General features: G+C 37.2%; 1 protein-coding gene across 2 annotated transcripts in view; it reads left to right on the top strand.

Annotated features, from left to right (window-relative positions):
- The window catches only part of bru3 (CUGBP Elav-like family member bruno 3), a 1,256,451-nt gene that overhangs the window by 190,625 nt on the left and 1,041,504 nt on the right, over positions 1-24,322 (top strand). For both annotated transcript variants that reach the window (XM_074093042.1, XM_074093039.1), the window contains exon 2: positions 11,392-11,471. In XM_074093042.1, the coding sequence (XP_073949143.1) occupies positions 11,408-11,471 (64 nt within the window). In that variant the 5' untranslated portion in view covers positions 11,392-11,407. The remainder of the gene's footprint in view (positions 1-11,391; positions 11,472-24,322) is intronic.

Genomic DNA, 24,322 nt, shown 5'->3' with positions numbered 1-24,322 from the left:
CTGAAGGGTATTTTCCCGCTCACAAGGGAAATAATATTATTAAGATTGTTTTTTGGAATCTTTTTGTATTTTTTATTTCAATTCCAAATTTTTTGTTACTTTTACGGTCATCCCGTAAAACCTATATCGAAAATACAAACTGAAATATAGATGCACAAAAAATTTGGAATTGAAATAAAAAATACAAAAAGATTCCAAAAAACAATCTTAATTTGATTGCTTAAATAACGATATCTCTTGTCCGGGTGAGCCTTGAGCGGTTAGTTCCGATGGAGTGCCGAAAAGTTTCTCGATGAGGGCTACGGCATAGATGTCGCTAGTGTCGCTGCTTAAGTGGCTAAATAAGAAACAACATAAGCTGAGATATGAGGCGCACAGGAGAAATTCGTGTCTGTATCGTTGTCCAGCGGTGGTGTAGCGGTATAGCACACGGCACGGAATGCCGAGGACCTGGGTTCGATTCCCAAGGCTGGTCTTATTTTTCTGGTTCTTCTGTGCATCTATATTTCAGTTTATGTTTTCGAAATAATATTATGTTTATAAATTTTGGCACATTATAAATGGCTTGGGAATATGCGTGTTAACACAGGTGTTGTAATGTGACAGTAAGGCTACGCTAATGACCGAGCGTTTAAATCACAGAGTACTTTAATATGTTTAAATTATGCATTGGGACAAGACCCGTGTAGGTAACTTTAAAAAAATATCATACACACACACACACACACACACACACACACACACACACACAAGCATAATATACCCATATTATGTATGAGATAGTAATACTCATTTTCGGGTAGCTGTTTAAAAGTACCCCGTGTGGTGTCGGGTTAGAATTACACCTCTCCATTTCTTCCGTGGATGTTGTAAGAGGCGACAAAGGATATGGGTTAAGGTATACCGTAGGCGACAGGCTAACAACCTGTCACTATTGTACCGTTTTTGTCAAATTTAAAACCTAAAATTGCTAAAAGTGGCTCCGAAGCGGTGGTCGTGTGCTCTGCCTACCCCATTTGGGATTAATTATTATGCTGCCGGTTTAGAAGTCACTACTAATTCCTTTTGAGCAGAAGCTACAACTAATACCTAATCGCCAAGATTTCAAAGTATTTATGAATACGTAGTGAACATTTTTAGCGGTACTGGTTTCGGTATAAGCCAAGATTACAACATTAAGGGGCTGTTTCACCATCCATTGATTAGTGTTAACTGGCGGTTAGGTGTGATGTCGTCTCTATTTGTTTTGTTCGAATAGACGGAGACGGCATCACATTTAACCGTCGGTTAACGCTAATCAATGGATTGTGAAACAGCCCCTAATTCTTCTTGATTTTTTATTTCATGGAAAAGATCATGGTAAATTTCACACACAAATTCAAAATAATCAGAAATGCGAGCTCGGGTTAGAATTCACTTAGGGTTAGAGCCACCAGGCTATACACGGCTTTTTATATATTTCAGCTAATATACTTTCACAAAGCATCCGCTTGCCTTAAGCTGTGTCCTTATAATTTACATGACAAGGCTGGTATTGGCTATCGTGCGCCCATAGTCCTTTATCTATAATATCACCCGCCATATTGGAAGCTTTATTGTGAATTTTGACTGGAATAAAGCTTCTATAAAACCTTTGGCTATCCGCAAAATTCTTGCATCCATTCACAAAGGAGTGAATTGGAAAATTGTACCGCAATTGCATTGAAATTTTGTGCTTTTAATTTTAATATCGTATGGAGAGGTAGCCTTTGACCGCCAATTTAATATGTGAAAAAGTTGCGGGGGAATAAATTGGACGAGTGTTCTGTTTTCGAATGTTAAAAGTTAAAAAAAATATAGTTTAATTTTTTTCTAGAAAATGTGCATTGTGGAGCTAATTTTCTTACGAAGGCTAAAAAATTAAACAGATTGTTCAATATTTTTCTTATTAACTACTTATAAGCAAACAGAGTGAAATGCATGATTGTCCTACCTGATGAAACACACGTAATTTTGACGGGATCAGGCTGGATCTGAGGCTCAACCATTTTCGTCTAGAGACGCGAACTCTATCGAGAATCCATTGCAATTTCGTAAAGTCCCGGAATTTCAATTCAACCGACATTCTTAATGATTAACGCGAAAGAAGCCGTGGGTTAATTAAAGGCTAATAAGCTATATTTTAGTAGCATCAATTCATAATATCCCAATGATTTGCACCAAAACCAGACTTATAATAAACACAAAAATAAAACAAAAGCTACGTCATGGTCCTCAAATTACAATGTCTTGCTTAAAATTATCATATAATAAAATAACAAAGAATGAACCACAAAACTATTCAACAAAACTTAACCTCAAAATCCCGAATCATAACGCATTCGACTTGTAAATCCTCTTAAACAGTTCAATTAAAGCAAGCCATTTTTCTTTCACTGTGCACCCACAAAAACGAATGGCGAATCTCCATACGCCCTGCAACGTGTGCTGTGGCAAAATCTAGCGATAAACAGGAACGTTTCAGACCGCGTGTTTGTACTCAGCTTTAAAAACAAACGCTAGCGAGCGTCTGAAAAAATATTACCCATTTTAATTTCCTCTTTGCTTCCAAACGAGAACAGTACCACACTTGCCAAGCCAAGATCCGACTTAGTCTCAGGCTTATAAAGTTTAAACATCGTCATTGTAACAATCTCTACTGTGAAATCGGATTGTTTAAAGAAGAGTCATGTTATTACACGGCTTTTTGTACCATTGCTGTTTTCACACATGACAAATTCGGCTTTGCGTTTAAAGTTCAAGCCATGTACGTCGTTATACTATTTGCCCAAAGCTTCGTTTATTCACTTGATTGATGCGTTATGAGGAATAAAGGGGTGAGGCTATTCCTTTTGAAATTGGGACTTTACGGTTGAAACTTTTAAGAAGTTAAGGAGCTATTATCACGTAACTTTTTAGTACTTCAAGGATTATGATAGGGTAATTAAAAATCTTATGTCGCCGCTACCAATTACCTGTCTTACTCTTACGATCCAGACGCAACTACGCATAAATTCTTTGTACATTGCCCGGTCGATGCCCTAGCCGCACAGTGTTTAATTGACAGCATACGCAATGTATTACAGAAAGGTCACCACCGGTCGAAACGATCGTAAATATTCGGGGCGTTACATGCAAGTCTTATTCTTGAAAGGGGGATAAGTTTCGGACACGTTGGTTTCATTTTCACTTTAGTAGAATTACAGATTTGTTAAAATTTTCTTAAACGGTTTTCTACATTCTGGTACAATACCGTTGTCTACTAAAGTCCAGTTGGATAGATAAGGTTTCTTAGGTAAAGATAGAAAAAAGAAGACATTTGTTCACTTTCACACAAGACACACAAAAGTAACAAAATTACACACAATTACAGTTCATGCATAATTTTGGAGGTGTGTCCCTGCAAAAGCGAAACGGTCACTTCAGGTTTTAAGTTTGACAAAAACGGTACAGGTACTTCAGAGGTAGAGTAAGGTGACTTCAGATGCCCAACTATGAAGAAATAGGAGCTCCGCTATGCGGAGCTCCGTCATTCACTTAATGAACGAAGAATAATTCTACAAATGAGGTAAGTAATACAAAAGTGTTCAGAGGCGTTGGTTAAAATCGTTTTATTCGTCCAAATACCCTGGTAGGTGAATGTTTTGTCTACCTTGATCTATGATCTATCTGTCTCGCATTTCTCGTCCAATGTTTTGACATCACAATACAGCGCAGAAATGCAGCTAACAGCTAGCCTTATGGGCACTTTTCAGCAGGGACAAGGTTTAGACGAACTTATCTTTCAACGATCCAGTCATCCGCGTTCTTGGATTTCTCTTAAATTACATATTATCATCAAATATTTTGACTAGCCTTTTAGCAAATTACCGAATTTAAACTTTAAAGGTTCACTGACTGATCCGCTTTGCTTGTGAAATATGAATACGGGAGCAATCCCAGCTGGCTGCTTTTCCAGAATCCTTGTTAGCATTGAAACTGGTCGCTGATGTAAACTTTATTTAAAACCAATATTTTATTCGTCAATTTATTAATTTTAAATTTGGTGATTAATTTAGATTGTTGGAATCAACTGCACCAATTTAACAAAACAGTGACATGGTTTCCCATCAAAAAATTCATTATATTATTATGCCCAACAACTGGGCACAGATTTTGTCTCAGTAATGAGAGAACTTGACCTTTGCAGTTCCCACAATGTTTTGACATGTCATTACAATACAATACAAATATTCTTTATTGCACACCATAAAGCAGTAAAAAAACTTATAATATAAACACTTAGATTCACGGTAGACAATAGGTCATTGTGTCAACACCGAAAGCATAACCATAACTTTTGAACACCCGCCATTACAACCCGCGACAAAATTATCCCACATAATCCTTAGACGCTTAAAAACTAACAAACCCCATTAGCAGGCACATAAACTGTGGGCAGTTCAACGTCTTAATAGTTAGTTGGCAAGCTTTGTTATTCCCACTGGCGAATCTGCGGAGGCTGTGGTCGTAATCTGCAACATACTGTCCTCTAATTGCGGCCCTAATTGTCCCCCTCCCACCCTTCTTTATTCTCTGCTTCTTGCTATGATTCACTGATGCGGAATTCCGTGAGCGCTTGCAGCGTCACATGTGCACTTAATTATTTGAATTTTCACCTAGAACCTGTAGCAGGATTGCAATAAATATATATAATAAAATAACGTTCAATTCTTAGGATCTAATCTCTTTACCGAAATCACGCGACCAATTTTCGGCGTAATTACGCTTGTAATGCTGTTTCAATTACTAGGACAAATTTGCCTAAATTACGTCACGTTTTAACGTCAAACTTCAGTCAAGGGTTTGAAGTATACACCGACGACACAAATATTATAGTTGAGAATAAAAACGTTGCAGCATTTGAGATTGAAGTGAGAATGAAGTCACGACAGAACTCAAACATTGGTTTAAATGTCATGGTCTTAAAATCAATTCAGACAAAACACTATTTTCCTGCTTTTTAAGACACAAATATCATGGCCTACAATTTTCCTGTACAAAGCCGACACTGTCTGGTTTCTACCTGAAAAACTAGATAAACAGTTTCCATTAATTAAGCGATAAGTTAGATTAGGATTTTAAATCACAATTTGCAGCAGTACATATTTTCAATGACATCCCTACTTTATAAAGTAACTCTCTGTCTGTCTGTCTGTCTGTCTGTCTGTTACGCTTTCACGTCGAAACCACTGAACCGATTTTGATGAAATTTGGTATATAGGTATTTTGAACCCCAAGGATCAACATAGGATACCTTTTATTCCGGTAGAGGGCGCCACCACGCGATAACCTAGATCCGCGCAGACGAAGTCGCGGGCTTAAGCTAGTGTATTAATATTTTAACATCTGCTCAAGCTCTCGCGAAATAAATAATTTTATTTCATTTCATAGATTCAAACTTTTTCCCGTCGTTCGCTCCATGTTCGTGCTTGCAGTGTGTCCTGCGTCGGCCGTCCTGCCCAACACATACCATCTGTTGGCTCAAGAGAGGCCTAGCGCGAGCCAAGCACGATACATTCCACTAATGGCTAGATTTACAAATCGTTGCGCTTATTCAGCCCGTTGGCTCGGCTTTTGATTTAACGCGATGTTAGCCGCCTTTTGAATTTAAATTAAAACCACGTTCTGAGATTTATTGGGTTAGGGATTTGGTTGATATAGACATTGTGGGTTTGGTGGTGTTTTTTGAAAGTAGTTTTAGGTTTTGAAGACTTAGCTTAGGCTGGTTTCTGATTGAGGTTATGCGCCAATTTATTTTGACACCAATTGACCTAGTCCTAAACTAAGCAAAGCTTGTACTATGGATACTAGGCAACGGATAAACATACTTATACTCGTATAGATAAATACATACTTAAATACATATTAAACATCCAAGACCCGAGAACAAACATTCGTCTTATTCATACAAATATCTGCCCCGGCCGGGAATCAAACACGGGACCTGAAGCTTCGTAGTCAGGTTCTTTAACCATTTGGAAAAGAAAGAGTGAAAGAGTCTAGAGATATAAACTTCTCACAGATATTCTTAATAGTAGGCACGCAAATGAATTTCACGATATAATTTTAGGAATTTCCATGGAAATCCACTTTTTTTTTATTAATTGCCAGGATGCAGGTAATGTTCACGCGAACGAAGCTGCGGGTAAGTGCTAGTGTAACAATATGTCGCATAGAAATCTAGCCAGCTTTTCAAATAATGCAGTGACCCAATCAAATGCGATGAGGACTTGAGGTAAAATGACAATTTGTGAATTCAAATTCAATTTGTTTTATTATCCAATGTACGCGACTCTTCAAATTTAACTGCAGTACTACAATTACGAGTAATTAGGGCACAATCAAGCCGTTAGGGGGAGGGGGGATATTACGGCAGCCATTGTAACGGCGCTTAACGAATGCTTATTTTAAGTGTTATGTAATTATTATTTGGGGGTTAAAGAATTATTCCACTTTGAAACCAAGGGTCGTTTTAATACTGCTAAGTGTGCTCGATTTGACACCTTTTTACCAATTTGATCACACTTTAAGAGGTGTATTTAACAAAATATACTTAGTACATAGATAGATTTATTTCTCAATGAAAATCGCACGTTACATTTCAGACATGTCGAAAACATAAGGGATTCTTAAAGAGATCGACAAGAAAATAAAATTACAATTGAAATATGATTACAATTAAAACAACACCAATCAAAATAACAACAAAAGTATGTCAATGGGTAACATAAATTAAATAATGCCAATAAAAACAATGTAAGTCATGACAGTTTCACTGAGCCATCAAAGAGGCAGTCCGTCAAATTGCCATAAACGTGGTATTGCTGGCACATAAAGCTGTTCTATTTTAGACCTTCATATTAGTTAAACATGCACTGTCATTTAAGATACATTGTATATTAAATTATGAGTCAATCAGACCACTGGAAGTGGACCAAAATGAATTTGCAAGATTTTACCCACCAAACAGGGTAAGTTAAACTAATCCTTGTAAAAAGATCGCAGTTTTCACGTCACTCGCAGATGTTCTTAGAAAGGATTTAGTTACATTTACTCTACTTTCAAAAATAACAGTGCAATTCCAAAGCATTCTCCACCTGCTTCTGAGAACAGCTGAAACCTATCCGCCATGTTTTTGCGCTACCAACATAATAACGAAATTGCGCCAAAAGCAGGTGCCACAGACAGAAAATAAGTCGCTTGGACAATTTGCGCGCATGGTCATGTTGGCACTGCTGAGTAGTTTGCTGTGTTACTTTAAAACGGTGCGAAAAATATTTTACTTTTGCTACACTATTGCGCGGGTAAATCAATAAAGAAAATTTTCGAATTTGGAAATTATTTTATATTGTTTCTGATCTGCTATTTCATAAGTTAAAGTAAGTAGAGGTAGCCTAGTGGTTTGATCTGTGGCCTTTCAAGCAGAGGGTTGCAGGTTCGAGCCCGGACTCGCATGTAGAGTTTTTCGGATTTTATATGTGGAATTATACATTATTTGAAATTTATGAGTTTTACGGTTAAGGAAAACATCGAGAGGAAACTTGCACCTGCAAAGAGATTGAATGGTGTGTGTGAAGATTCCGATCCGCACTAGGCCCGTATGGGAACTACGACCCAAATCCTCTTATCTGAGAGGAGGCCTGTGCCCAGCAATAGAACAATACTGCGGTGTAAAGGAAAAAGGAGATGAGTCAATAAATTATTTTTTGTCTCATCTCCTTTTTCCTTATCCTATATTATATAGGCTGGGATGATGGTGATTATCGCGCAAACTACATTATGTGATACCAAATTTCCAAGCGATTCAAATTTGACCTGCAAATATCGCCTACATTCCTTAGCACTTACACATTGGAAGTTAAATAAAATTTATAACAAAAGAACCACGCCCCGCACTACCTTTCTCACCGCCGGATTCGCCACCAATCTAGAATTGCAAAGAACAAGCTGCACATACGGGCCTGCAATTTTGCAGAACGCGACCAAGTTAGCGGGATTCCGAGCGCGTACCAGAACAAATCCGATAACGCGTCGCCCAAACTTGCAGACTCAATTTCAAGTGAAAACACTATTACTTCACGCTCCGAACAAGAGTTGAATCTCTAGTAGGTACCTGGAGTGCGCTACATTTGGCTTATTTTAAAGCTAAATGGATTTGTGTGGGAAATACGAAGTTCTATGATTTAATGTGCGACCGCTGAATGTTTATGAGGAGTGGTTGATGACGTTATTCATACTTATACTTGGTAAACATAGAGGTTCCCTTGATCTACTAAATAGATTATGAAAATTCGTTCTCTAGTAAATAGCTAATTTTTATCCAGAAAAAAAAGTCCTTGCGTTACGCAGAAACAGTTGCAGGCAACAATTGGTTTCTAAGAAAGTCGTTGCAACCTTGGCTAATACCTTGGTGCTTTCAGAAACGGTTATATTAAGATTTCAATCATGAAGCAATTGCACAAAGAAACATTCATATATTACGATAAATAAAGTCGATAAAGGAGTAAGTTGACACCTTATGAAGTGAAAATACAAACTGAAATATAGATGCACAGAAAAACCAGAAAAATAAGACCATCACTGAGAATCGAACCCAGGTCCTCGGTATTCCGTACCGCGGGCTATACCGCTACACCACTGATGGTCAGACCATCCATTCCAGAACAGATTTTTACCAGAAACCTTGTCAGAAATGCTACAAAACGTTAGTGAAACTACTTGTTCGAATGTCGACATTTAAAACAACTCAATTAATTTCCGAACACGATGTTACACGAAAACCAAAACTAATTACTTACACAAAGCCCGCGCCAATTTTATTCCTTTCGCAGCCTTTAATAAAAACGTTCGATATTCTGTAAAATTATATAGTGCATGGATTATTCATGCAGTCTCAGTGAAACTTCCAATAATTCTGAAACTAACGTAAGAACTTGCCGCGATAGGTTCAATTAGCATTTTAATTGGAGCTATCGAAGCTGCGGACGCCATTACGAACACTTTTAATTATCGCGGCACAGGCTGCGGGTCACACAGGAGAATATTAAATACCTATTAAAAAAAATGATTTTTTAAATGTAAAAACATATGAAGTGAGTGAGTGAGTGGAGTAATGTAAAGTCATCATCATCATCCCAGCCCATATACGTCCCACTGCTGGGCACAGGCCTCCTCTCAGAACAAGAGGGCTTGGGCCATAGTTCCCACGCGGGCCCAGTACGGATTGGGAACTTCACACGCACCATTGAATTGCTTCGCAGGTTTGTGCAGGTTTCCTCACGTTGTTTTCCTTCACCGCATAGCTCGTGGTAAATTTCGAATGTAAATCCGCACATGAATTTCGAAAAACTCAGAGGTGCGAGCCGGGGTTTGAACCCACGACCCTCTATTTGAGAAGCGATAGGTCAAACCACTAGGCCACCACGGCTCTCATGTAGGTAATGTAAAGTATCTCTATGAAATGAAAATATTTTTTCCGATTTTATAGAATGTCATCCTTTAGTGATATCTTTGGAGTTGTGAACTTAGTGGAAGAGTGGCTACTTATCAAATACCGTTGCCCATGACTCTGTCAGTGAAGAATTCGTTGTTTTTCTATATACCGTGCTAATTTCCAAGATAACAACTAGCCTATGTTCTTTCCAGTGTCTGAAACCATCTCTACACTAAATTTTATTTTAATTGGTTCAGCATTACAAGCATGAAAAGGTAACAGATAGACAGATAACTGCTAGGCAGTTACTTTCACATTTTGTAATATTACTAGCTTTTTCCCGCGGCTTCGCCTGCGTGAAATTCGGTTATCGCGCGCTGTTCCCTAGTAGCCTATGTTACTCTGTGGCCCATAAACTATCTCTATGCCAAAAATCACGTCGATCCGTCGCTCCGTTTCGACGTGAAAGACGGACAAACATACAAACACACAAACATACAAATACATAAACAGACACACTTTATCATTTATAATATATGTATGGATATGGATGTTATTAAGAAACATAACGAGCGTCTTATAATGCTTCAACTTTCGTAAGCTTATATCCGCAAAAAAACGAAAATGATAATGATTTTAGAAATTCATGAACACTACACTAACAGTACATTGGTGAACCGTCTGCTCGTTTGTCTGCTATAACATAAAAAAAAACACAATGCACTGGCAAAAATGTCTCTTGTAACTTCTTTAATTGTGATAACGTTAATATGATTTTAAACACAGTAGGTTTGCTATTTGAAGGGATCGCTAATGCGGATCGGAATTATTTCCAATTCAAATATCCCTGTCCATGATATAATCTTTAACTATATAATACGCCTTTTTTTGTCTTTCACAAATCATACAAAAAAATTGATTTTAAATAAAAACCTACTACCTGGAGCAGTTTATATCTTCGATAGATCAACTTGAGAGCACGGTGTGAGTGTCGGCCCTGCTCGCTCTAACTTACCAATTGCGCTCGTTACCGCGCTTAGGTACATCAAAAGTGACACGATGATTATCTTATCCAGGCTCATCTCATCAGAGCTGTATATTTCTGCTTGTTAAGCATAATAATACTGTATGTAATTTACAGCGCATTGGTGTGAACTGTAATGCTGTAAATTTTCATTGGTTTATTTAATAAATGTGCTATCGATGCCCTAATTGGCCCACTTTTTCATGCTAGTTGCATAGAAAAGTGGATAAGATAAACGAACGAGTGCTCGTTACTGTCCCAATAGTTGTCATCTTTAATCTTATGTTATTAGCAATAGAGATAACTGCAGGGTGTCGTCTTGTAACAAGGCTTGTTTCGGTTCAATTCAATTCAAAATTTCAATTTTCGAATATTCCCTACTTTCCTATTCAGCACTTTGTTTTTACGTCAAAATTTATTCTTAGCTCAGCAGCCGTTCTATCAAGACGTGCTTGTCTCCAAATATCTTTTACTTTTGACGTTTAGATGAGTTTCATCGAAGCTTTTTCTTGATACAAAAATATAAAAAGGCACTGGATGAAATATTTTTTATCTGTCTAATTAAAAAAACATTTTAAATAAGCCACAATTTGTACTGTATTTATTTTATCGAAAGGGTTGTAGATAACTTTTCACCTAATAATTGACATTGTCAAACCAAATAAAGATCGTTTATGTACCTACAGTTATTGTTTACTTTTTGTAATAATTTTAAATTAGTTATTTTTAATTCAATCATTAGTCATGTTATTTTTATCTTAATTTCATGTGTTTTACAATAAATTACACTCTTTTTAATAAAGATCGTGAAAATGTATGTATGACCTTGATTAATAGCTACCTGGCATGACTTTGATGAAATATTTTGTTTCAGACAACGCAGAGCTGCGATGGACGCTCTGACTTCGTATGGAGTCGGTCCAGCGTTGCTGATGCTAGGCGAAGGCTATTCACGTAAGTTAAGCTATTACTCAAGCATGTATTAGTATGCAGCTCAGGTGGGCAGCATTATCAGCTACACTCACATTAAGAGCGTTTTCAGATTATCCGATCCGATATCGGATCATCATCATCATGTCAGCCAAAAGACGTCCACTGCTGGACATAGGCCTGCCCCAAGGCTCTCCACTCAGACCAGTCTTGTGCTTTCTGCATCCAACGCGATCCCGCAATATTAACCGGGTTGTCGCTCCATCTTGTTGGAGGCCTACCGATAGCTCGTCTCCTGGTCCGCGGACGCTATTCGAGAACGTTCTGACCCCATCGGCCATGTACTGCAAACAATGTGTCCCGCCCACTGCCACTTCAGTTTCGCAATTCTTCGAGCTATGTCGGTACCTTAGTTACATCGGATCATATTTCATACATTTTACTTGCCCCGATATCGGTATCGGATAACCTGAAAACGCTCTTACCCGCCACTCCCAGCAGCACTGTCGCTGTCTACCTGAGTTGCACGCTCCAGAATTCAGTGCAATCAAATTGGATCGAATCCTAAGACAAAAACGCTATGTAGAATAAAACTAAGACTTAAGGTTTTCACCGTGTGGGTCGTGACCCCCCGGGGATCTGAAAGCCTCTATAAGAGAGTCGCTAGATCTCAGTGAAAAAAAAAACTTTACTACAGATCATGGCAAATATCTGATGGCCACTTATACGTAGAAGAACAAAATTCAAAATTTCAAATTATTGATTTTCTTTTGTTTTTTTTCCCTTTTTTTATTCGACTGGATGGCAAACGAGCAAGTGGGTCTCCTGATGGTAAGAGATCACCACCGCCCATAGACACCTGCAACACCAGTGGGATTGCAGATGCGTTGCCAACCTACAGGCCTAAGATGGGATACCTCAAGTGCCAGAAATTTCACCGGCTGTCTTGCTATCCACGCCGAAACACAACAGTGCAAGCATTTTTATTTTAATTAAGCAGTTTTATTAAAAACATTTGATTTTTATTAGTCTGGACTATCAGTCTGTCAGTCGGAAAGGGTTACAGGATAATTTTATCGTCATTCAAACCAGAATGATAGTCTAGACTGACGCCAGAATGGGCGTCTAACCGATGTCTTATCAAGCAAGTCTCACTCAGGCCAGTGTTTTTTTATTTATATCGAAAATACAAACTGAGACATGGATGCACAGAAAAACCAGAAAAAGAGACCAGCGCTGGGAATCGAACCCAGGTCCTCAGCAATCATAATTTGATTGCTTAGTAGCGACATCTCTTGTCTGGGTGAGCGGTTGGTTCCGAAAGAGTGTGATGTCTCTCGATGAGAGCGGAACATAGATGTCGCTAGTGCTGCTGCATAAGTAGCGTAGTAGAAATAAGCAACCTGAGATATGTATGCATAAAAAAATTCGTGTCTAGATTACTGTCCAGCGGTGGTGCAGGGGTTATAGCACGCAGCACGGATTGCTGAGGACCTTGGTTCGATTCCCAGCGCTGGTGTCTTTTTCTGGTTTTTCTGTACATCCATGTCTCAGTTTGTATTTTCGATATGGTTTCACGGGATACCCGTAAAAGTAACAAATTTGGAGTTGAAATAAAAAATACAAAAAAAGACTCCAAAAAACCAATCATATTTTTTTTATTTATATTCATATTTTTTATCTGACTTTTGTTTTACATTTTTTTTTTTCAGCTCTCGTATCGGCTAGCCAGTTTCAATATATTCACATCAATAAAAATATTCTAACAGCCTTATTCATAAAAAGTTAGAGCCTCCTTGAAGGCTCCTTGAAGGCCCGATGCTAAAAAACATGATTCATAAACGTCTGTTAGCGCTAATCAGTCGATCAAGGCTCTGCTAAAGTTAGAGACCGTAGACCCTCCTTTATCTCTCTGCTAAGTCACAAAATGGCCGCCACAAGTTTGAACAGCTGACTTTGACTAGAGTAAAAAACCATAGGTACCGAATATATTTATAGTGAAGGCAGGGCTACGCAGATTAAAAAAAAAAAACAGGAAAAATTATTTTCAGGAATTTTTATTTAAAAATCCTCTAAATTAGCAACAATAATTAACAATAAATATGAAAAAAAATAAGGATGATTAACATAATTATGGCTTTTTGCACAACATAAACATGCGGATCGGAAATGGCGGGAAAACAAACATCTCGCTTTTTATTTTTTTCTGGTAATTTGCTGTCACTGCTGTCAATTTTTTTTTTTAATTATCGATTAGGCCATTTTTTTGTCTTTGATTTGTCAAGGTGGCCAACATAACGCGTCTAATCCGTCTATCAGCAGCTCAACAACTAGCAGACTGCTAACAAGCGTTTATGAATCATACTTCTGACAACCGTCTAACAAGCTTAATCAGTCTGCTAAGTAACGACCGATCAAACCTCAATTAGGTTTTTTATGAATAAGGCTGTAAGAATTTATTATTTGTCACATAATAAGTTAAACTTTAAGTACCTATAGGTATGTACTAAATAAACCAGAGGCAGGGAGCCGTGAAATAATTTTACACACTTAGTCATGAAAAAAGCTGAAAAACACTGCCTTAGACCATATCCCATTGCACTAAAATTCTATTTTTTTTTCACAATGTAGCAGATACCTGTGTACGTACATAATGTTGAACTATGGCACTAATGCAGCAATGTCAGGGCCAGACTCAAACCTGCGACCACTCGGTATACAGAAACCGAACTACCGTCAAAGTACGGCCTAAATGTATTCCATCTATGTGCCATGACATACATAATAGATATTGGTGATATAAATTAGCGATAGTAAGATGGACCACTCTGTATTATGTACTGACTAACTTTTTTTCGTAACTTCGTCTTTACGTATATAATTCAAACATGTTTATCTAAATCAGCCCAGTGGGTAGTTCCAAAGATAACCTATTTCGGTACAGCAAACATAAATAAATCAACTCATCAAATTATCACGGCACAATAGATACCTAGTTTCAAAGTACCTAAGCAAGTTTTGTGAAGCACGAATAAAATTACCTACTTAATACGATAAATACATACTTAAATTATACATATTCATATTATAGTCAAAATACCACGCACAGGACTTATCACGCTAACACACACGAGTAATATTTACCTCGACGTTTCGGCAACATTACAGTGGCCGTGGTCTATTTGTGATCAAGTGCGGGTAGTTCGAAGGACTCTCGCTGCTAGGCAGACTTGACACCCCACACTTCAGTCTACTCGTGACCACGGCCACTGTAATGTTGTCGAAACGTCGAGGTTAATATTACTCGTGTGTGTTAGAATGATAAGTCCTGTGCGTGGTATTTTGAATATGAGTGAAAATCACGAAAGTTTAAAACGTCATATTTATATATTTTTTTTCATACAAGTATCTGCTCAGAACCCTCAAGCTTCGTTGTAAGGTTCTCTGTATATACCAATCTATTACTGTTCCACACTTCATACATGAACACGTGTGACATGTTCAAAGACAACTGAAGATGTCCAATAGTGGATATTCTACGGATGATATAATGATGATGATGATGATGATGATGATGAAATTGTAGTATCCATCAAACTCTCTGTCCAGCCACGCTATGCATGCAGTTAGGCACGGTTCACACTATCGATTGAATATTCACGCCCGACACTAGCATAGTTACGCTAAATATTTGCGTCGATTGTCCCCATCACGCTCCGAAATGCTGTTTATGACGTGACGTAATTATATATGTATACCCGGCTTTAGTGATGACAATTTTGACGGTATTTGCGTGAACGTTAGAAAATTCAAATTTGCATATCGTTTATACGCGAGCATAATCTGCTACGCAAATGTCGAGTTGTTTTTGGCAAAAGTTAAAGTTTTAATACAAGTTTTTGCTGAGTGTAGGTACTTTTTGTTGGCTGTTTTTTTTTGGTCATCCAAACAACATATCCGTAGCAAATTTTAAGTCAAAGTCAATCCGATTACTAGAAGTGAGTGAAATTCAACGTGCAAGATTTAAAGGAAACTTATTTGTTACGAAGACTACAAAAGTAACAGTCTGTAAAAAATTATGTGACATTATTACGTGGCGGTCTAAATAAAAAAGTAAAAAAATATACCATTACACCGAGCATTGTTATAAAAGGAAACATAAATGCAACAAAAAACAACGCGATCGATTTAATCATTAGCCTAACAACACTATTATAACATTCAACTTCCTTCACTCAGTCGACTTTCCAGTCAAACAAAATACTTGCTTCTAAACTTAGCTCATTCCAGACTTAAGTAAAGAGCCGAGACAAGCTCGCAGACACTCGCTAACGTCCCAGAATTCCCCTAGCTCATACAAAGTTCATATAACAATGTTACAAAATTTAGTAAAATAAACGGTTGTGAGCTCTTAGACACGCAGCTGTTTCCGGGCTAAGATGTCGTTTTCTCTTTCCGAGGCGCTAAAAAGCGCATAACCCGGTATAAAATGGTATAGCCGCTTGTAAACTCATGGATCAAGAAGAGGTTGAAAGCGGAGCTAGGAAGTACTGGACCTCCAATGTAAGAAAGGCGGGGCCCCTGTACCACAAACGTTACAAGTGCTACAATTCTGCATAACTGTCGCTTTTTAGTACGAAAAAAAAACGATTATGTCGATTTATAGCACTTGTAATTTTTGTGGTACAGGCCCAGGGGGCCTCGTTTACTGTCTAGTACTTACAGATTTGCAATCTCAAATAGGTAATCATCATGATCTTAGCCCATTCACGTCCCACAGCTGGGCACAGGCCTCCTCTTAGAATGAGAGGGCTTGGGCCGTAGTTCTCACGCGGGCCCAGTGCGGATTGGGAACTTCACACGTACCATTGAATTACTTCACAGCTGTGAGCAGGTATCCTCACGATGTTTTCCTTCACCGTAAAGCTCGTGGTAAATTTCAAATGTAATTTCGCACATGAATTTCGAAAAACTCAGAGCCCACGGACCTCAGCTTGAGAGGCGAAAGGCCACTGCCACCATGGCTTAAACAATAAAAATACAAATAGGTAATATTTATAATGGTAGAAATAAATTACGAATGTGATTGTGTTATCAAGCGCGTTAGTTTACTTACTTAAAGAATATGAACGGGTCGTCTTTTAATTCTGAGCTGGTAATTTACTAACCTCACCCAGCTGAATGGAACGTTGTCTATTCACTCAGTATTAAGCAAAGACTTCTGTTCAACGCTTATGCTTTGAAGCATCCGCCAAAGCCGGGGACACTACTAAGTGCTCTCCAGACAACTAGCATATAGCGGATAGTTGAGATTTACGGGGTAGTTAGATACTCTAACCGTTTTGGGCGGATTTGGATATTTTGAACATGAAACTACCGTGAGACTCCCTCATATTAAATGATATGGTAACGGATAAATATCAATTAATATCATTTAATAGGATTTGCAAATACTGACAACTTGGACAGGATTACTGTAGGCATTCTAAAGATTAATTGCAAAACTCCACAAGTTTTGCTTGGAAACAGAATAAAACTTTGCGGAAACAATTAGTTGGAGAGTAACGTATTAATATTTCACAAGACAAATGATTGGGTTATATATTTTGAACACTGACCAATCAAAGGAAATACGGTGTTAACCACAATAAAAGAAAAACACTAAAAAAACTTTCGCAATTACAATAATAGTACTTGCCTTCCTCTCATAATAAAAAAAAACTGACAAACTTTCATAAACATTTTATTTCTTATTTTTGTGACATAATTTACCACTATGGCAGGTTTTTTTCAGTAAATTTGTGTAAGCACTTGAAGGGTGCAATAAACCCTCAGCAGTTTATAATTAAACATTTCAATACAATAAATGTGGATTGAGCAATCAACCTACTTTTTGTACTCAAATATAAAACAAATAAAATTCTGACCGTTATTAATGAATAAAGTTGTGTATTTTTACGTATCGGTGCAATAAATAATGAAAAACGATATTTTCAGACTGATTTATATATCGAAATATGAAAATCTGTTTATTAGCGATGATGAGGTAGCCTCTCAGACTCTATATAAATATCAAAATTGCAAATGGCGCTATTCGGGGAAATTTTGTTTGTTTGTTTGTTTAAACTCTTTATTGTACAAAAAGGAAATACAAAATGTTACACAAAAAGAAAGTGATAAGTACAAAGGCGAACTTATCCCTAAAGGGATTTCTGCCAGTCAACCTTTTATTCCAATTGCAAAGCTATGGCGAGTGGCGAGTGGTGTCGATTACCAAGAATAAAAATATATGAAGCAAAACATAGGAAGCTTTCTTTTACTATATGGAGGTCCAGGTATAGTAACAAGTATATGTTTTTAACAAACTAGCGTAGATATCGCTGTTGAACTACGAGTAGAAACAGCATATACTTACATTAATAGCAGGGAACTAACATGTATGTACATACAGATATGGCCTTCTCAGTATGATGTAGCGCTGGGTAATAGATCGTATCACAGCTGATTATAAGTCGATTGAGCCAGTGGCAGGAAGGCTCATCATTGGTGGGTAAAGATGGTACACACAGGGTTGTATTGCACCGAGCTTGGTTTTAGACAAAATAAATACAAGTAGGTAGTAATTTAAAACATAATTAGAAAATGAGAAATTGTTGTATACATCTGAATAATGAAGGTTGCAAAAGTTTTTTTAATACGTACTAATATTTAATTGTACTATTTGCATACAACACACACTAATACAGCGTACGTTATAAAACTATTATCCTTCATGTTCGTTTCAGCGTAGGTACTACAGGAACCCTTGTTTTGAATTTGTGCAAATCCTGCAATAATATGCCATGAAAGTACGTGATATTGTGGACAGAAGAGTCCATACATGGGTTTCGTCGTCCCATATTATTATGTATAGGCTCTTCTGTTCTTTTTTAGACAAATAATGATTCTTATGTTGACTATCACTCATTTTTGGGGATAAAATCATCTACATGCGTATCTAAACGTTTGTAAATTGGTTAGTACTTAATAATTATTTTATTGTTTAGTCAGTCCGAACTTTCTTCCTTGTATTTCCTTCAAACGGTGAGGCACTGCATGCAACCTGCACATGCAAGCGAACTATCTCAGATCAAGGAGTTCTCGATCCACGGGCGAATGATTGCCTCACGGTCGGCGAATGATTGCCAGTCATGATTAACGGCAATTCGCTTCCTGACGAGTAAGGAATAACGTTGGTGTTGGTTTTTCCACACTGGATAATGTTAGGTAACATGAGTTGAACCGAATGTAGGTGGCACGTGGGAAACAAAAGTAAAGTTTATCAAGTGTAAAGGGACTCTCGCAAGGTGGATGGACGATTTGGTAGAAGTCAAAGCTATTATATTGTCGTGTAGTAATTATAAATGCGAAAGTTTGTAAGTCTGTTTGTTTGTTACTTTATCACGTCTAAATCATTGAACCGATTTACATTAAATTCAGTATACAGATAGTTTTTTTTTCGTTAGCCATTTTCTATGTCCCACTGCTGGGCAAAGGCCTCTCCCTCGGACTTCCAGATAGTTTAATTTCGGAAAATTGCATAGTTTCCGCGGGATAGCGATAAACGAATTTTACGCGGACGGAGTCGCGGGTAACAGCTAGTGTATTAATAAATTAAGGTAAACTAATTATACGCTACGTGTAGCAAAAGATGTCGACTGATAATTATGAATCATCAATGTTAATGATCAGAACATTATTTATTAATGTTCTGATGCATTTAAATAAAAAATATTATAGGAATGATCCAATATTTTGTTCAATAAGGTTAACAATAAGAAATAATGTTGTTAAAATTCGGTGACCATTAATAAATCGAAGTATAATCGTAGCGATTGAGTACAACATGGAAAAAAAAACTCAGACACTACTATAATATCAACTTTGTGATAAATTTTGTAATTGAAAATTCTAAGTATATTTCTTTACGTAATGCGCTCAATTTAAAACTTTGCACAAAATGTTAATTGAACTGTAAACACAAAAATTACAAACACCAAATAAATGATAGAAAAAAACAGTTGGAACGGCGAAACATTTAAATTAACGTGTCTCCCGGAATGGAAACAGAATAGCGGAAAAAGCCACTGCGGGGGAATGCGCGAGCGTTCAAGCGAATTTTTTATGCGCCACGTTATAGGCTTTCGTGCTAATCTCTTAACTCTTAGCGACAAAAAAACGAGTGTGGTTACAAAAATACTCAGTTGCAACCATAAAGAACGTGGAGCATGTTTTACGACTGCGCCGGGGTGGTTATTGTGCGTTGATGCGTTCTTTTGGTTGCAGGTTTTTAGACAATGTTTGAATCAATTTACCCCCTTATTTGTCATGTTTGCTAAGACCCTGGTAATTTAATATTTGTGTTTGTTTTGTATGTCATTTCGACATCAACATGTGTAAACATGGACAAAATTTTCAATGAAAGGTCTGTATTGTTCAAAAAGAGGGTCTGTTTTTAGATAAGAAAACATTTATTCTTGACATTATGAGACTGGAGAAAAAAATACTTATCACGATCACGAAATGGTCTCAAACCAGCTTAGTACGAAATTATGTTATACGTGTTTCAAAATGGCAGACAGCTGGCGTATTTGCGGCTTTTGCTGTTGACAGTCTTGGACCTTGGGAACTGATGATCAAAAACTTTAAAAAAATCATATCTTTTCTCGTTCAACGTTTCGGCATTGCCTTATAACGAGACATCCAGCCTGCCCAATACTTAGATTGATATTTGTAAATTTAGGCACTGATATTCGGAAAAAATGTCCACACACTATTTTCTGGGATAAAAACTGTTATGTCCTTCTTCGATTTCTAAACCATCGCCATACCGAATATCATCACTATCGGTGTGTTTAATTCCTGACTCAGAACCTCGCAGAACGTTCTCATAGTAAATTTCATAATAAATAATTCATTTCTGTTTTTTTTTTATTCGACTGGATGGCAAACGAGCAAGTGGGTCTCCCGATGGCAAGAGATCACCACCACCCATAAACACCAGCAACACCAGGGGGATTGCAGATGCGTTGCCAACCTAGAGGCCTAAGATGGGGTACCTCAAGTGCCAGTAATTTCACCGGCTGTCTTACTCTGCACGCCGAAACACAACAGTGCAAGCACTGCTGCTTCACGGCAGGATTAGTGAGCAAGATGGTGGTAGCAATCCGGGCGGACCTTGCAAAAGGTCCTACCACCTGCAAAAGTTTGTCAAGCAATACGATCTCTCTGTGACTTTTTATGTGTAAATTTCCACAATTCAGCTGGTTAGATATGTTGGTACGTTAACCTTGTCATCTGAGCCTGCATTGCAGGTGAGACATCTAGAACGCAGCGGCCACAATTAGTATGGTAATAAACTGAGGCGCCATGCGTACCTACCACAGTCATAAGTTTTCCAACAGTAAGGTTCAAATTTGTCTCTGATAGCTTTTATATCGCTGAAGAGAGTCTCAAAGAGAGACGAAACGTATGTGATGGAGCTTTTGTGTTTTGTGTTCATGTACGATGACTTTTGTAGAGAAATTAAATTAATGCTGTAGGTGTCCGTGGGCGGCGGTGATCAGTTACCATGAGGTTATCCGCCTGCTCATTTGCCAGCTATTCGATAAAAAAAAAAAAAAAGGAAATCAATGGTTATTAATTCACAGCTTCGGTTTTACGCAACTAGTGAACATTGATAAAAAAGGTCGCGGAACAGTTGACGCCGATCAAGCATACTTTAATTCAAATTACAGAAAACTCGAGAATAAACATTCGAATTTGTCATTTTTTTTATAAAATATAGAATGATACATAGATTAGAAAAATACAAACCAAAATACATAGTTGCCGTTGTAAAAAAGTTCCGGCTTAGCATATCGCTGTCAAAGTTGATTTATACAAATTATCATCGGTAAAAATTTTCAACGAAATATCCCAAAAATCCAGAGAGAATGAGAATCACCTTTATTTAGTATAACCCTTTTGCAACGCATAGTTTTGGCATGCTGTTATTATAAAAAGACTGTGTCACGTTCCTAGCATGCCACTCGTAACGCGCGATTTACAGCCGCTTGTAACGTTTCATTATTACTGATAACGTATGATTGAACAGTTTTTTTAATGTTCCGTATATTTTTAAACAACATTTGTGGTGCATTTAAACTTTTTATGTCTAGCCTGGCCACGATATTACAATGAAATAAAACAAAAGGTTTAACCGTCTAAATGCGCGTGCTAAATGTTTTGTCACTTAAGTGTTGTGCGTATACCAACTATACGAAGACGCAGTGTGGGTAGATTTCTCACAAGGTCGGAATCACAATCGTTTTCACCACTTCTTCTGTCATACGGTATAGCACGAAGGCAGAAAGAGACAATAATAGCCACTGGTATATAAAATATTGAGGCTGGTGGCGCATGAGCGGTCATTGTGGAATTATTTGAGGGAGGTATATGTCTATTAGTAGAAACCTTTCGGCTATCGGTAATGAATATTGTGAGTTGGCAATAAAATTAAAGTTTAATTAAACGTCTTGTCACCAGTTCCAAAGGTTGCCTGGAAAACATGGCTTTTACAACAATTATGACAGCAATCGACAGCCACCCAAAGTAGTAGGATACGCTTTGGCATTTAAACGATATAATCATAATGAAGCAGTGGCGTGTAGTAAGGATAGAAAGCGCCAGTGCTGCGATACTCACGCAGGTGTCAGCTTCAGCAACAGGGTAGTAGCACTAAGGCTGCCTGTCCTCACTGTATGCCATAGATAGACATAAAGTAAGTACAGAAGTGCATGTAAGGCGCACTTGTCCAATTCCACTTTAGTACAATTTTTCTGTGCCTACATAGTTTAATGTAAACAATAATCATCCAGCATTGTTCTATCATTATACACATTAATGAGCAAATACAGCGGAAGTTTATTAATCTTTTGTATGGTTTTCTGGCTGACACGTATAAAAATGTATTTAATTATTTTGAGATCTTTAATAATAAAAAGTAAGATTAAAATGGTATTCGAATTATGGGGACTCAAAATTTATGGGCAATCAATTTTGGATTTACCTCATATGATGATCAATAAAAAAAAAGACAATTTTTTACCTATATAAAATAATGCATGTAAATTTGTGTACTAATTATAAATTATGATCTCGTTTTATTTAAACACAAATATACGTTTTTTATTTAAACACAATAATACTTTATTTTTGAAGCATATTTTTAAAAATACTTTAACACGTTCAACAAACACTACAACACATCCAGAACTGCAGTTATATTACCAAACCGTTCCGATTGGCCAGCAGAAGTTCAGCTGCCATGTTACGATCGCACAAAGTTGCGAAACGCGCGGTCGCGGCCGCGTGCGTTTTACGACCCGACGCAGGGAACGGGTTAATTCACACAAAACTCCAGAAAAGGGTATTTCTTATTTTCGTGGAGTCATTTCCATGGATGTCATTACCGTGGATGTAATTACGCTTTAATATTTCGAGAAAAATGCTTTAAATTAAATTTCGTCACATTTCACTTTATGCAAAATTCCACCAATCCCGTAACAGATAGCATCAATATACAAACTGCACATTTCCCGAATGTTTACCGCCAGATATGGTATTGAAAAGCGAAGCATACAAACTGAAATGCGCTTTAACAACAAAACTAAATATTTCTACCAACAAAAATAAGAACGTGCACTTGTCTTGAACCTTAAGCAGTATGCTGAGGGTTTAAATTTTGTGCTCATACCACAAAGTTACGTTGGTATCTACTGACAGCATTTTCGTCCGTTCCCCGCAACGTTTTCGGGCAAAATGTTTTCAACAAATATTCATTGGATGCAAATCCACTATCCCGCTAGGATTAGAAACGGTAGTCGTATTATTTGGAAAGTTTCATCGTCAAAAGTCCTGGCTGATGGGAAATAAAAAGAAATTCACTCAAGCCGGTTTAAAATTTTTGATCCTGGCAGCTTGTAACGAGATTTTTAATGAATAAAAAAAAAAAATAAATGTCAAAGATCTATTTCATTCGTATGCATGTAATATTGTCAGAAGGTCAGAAGTGTATTTTTTTAATATGTTACTTTATACCAGCTTCTCAACATTGTGTGCCAAATTTTGTACGTGTATGTAAGTTTGTCCAACTAATCTCAAAAACTAAGTCATATTGCAAAAAAATCAAAAATTATATTGTGTTTTCTATGGAGATACAGTCTTCTTGTGGCTAAACATCTATTCAAATCGAAAATACAAACTGACATGGTTTCACGGGATACCCGTAAAAGTAACAAATTTGGAGTTGAAATAAAAATACAAAAAAGGCCCCAAAAATCAATCATAAATCTATTCAAAACTTTTTTATTTTTTTTCCCCTTGTACTTATTATAATCAGTAGTCTTAATGCGGATTAAATTATTGTACAAGATTTTCTTAACACTGTATATATTTAACGCTATGACTGTATACATGTTTATACCCGCGAATGTAGGTAGAATAGACGAAATGTTTATGTGCATTAAATCCATTGAATGCACACCATTTAACATGCTTAACACGATGCTAGCTAATTCCATTATACAAGACACACCTGACCTTTCCTCTAATCAATAGAACAAGTGACCAGTTCAAACAGATTAATATCATTTGATCATGTAAGACATTTCCAGATGTGCTTCGTCACCTAACAGCACCACAAGGTCCTACATCCATTCAATATCAATTGAAATTTAACATTTGCAATTCAATTGTAGGCTCCCATTTGGATTGTTATGCGAAGCTTAGTTAAGACCTTGGCGTAGAGAATGTGGGAATAGTAATTAACGGCAAGATTTATGGGTCTATCATAG

Source organism: Choristoneura fumiferana, chromosome 10 (genome assembly GCF_025370935.1).
Source record: "Choristoneura fumiferana chromosome 10, NRCan_CFum_1, whole genome shotgun sequence".
Taxonomy (NCBI): domain Eukaryota; kingdom Metazoa; phylum Arthropoda; class Insecta; order Lepidoptera; family Tortricidae; genus Choristoneura; species Choristoneura fumiferana.
Note: the sequence above shows the minus strand (reverse complement) of the source record. Positions and strands in the feature narration are given on the sequence as shown.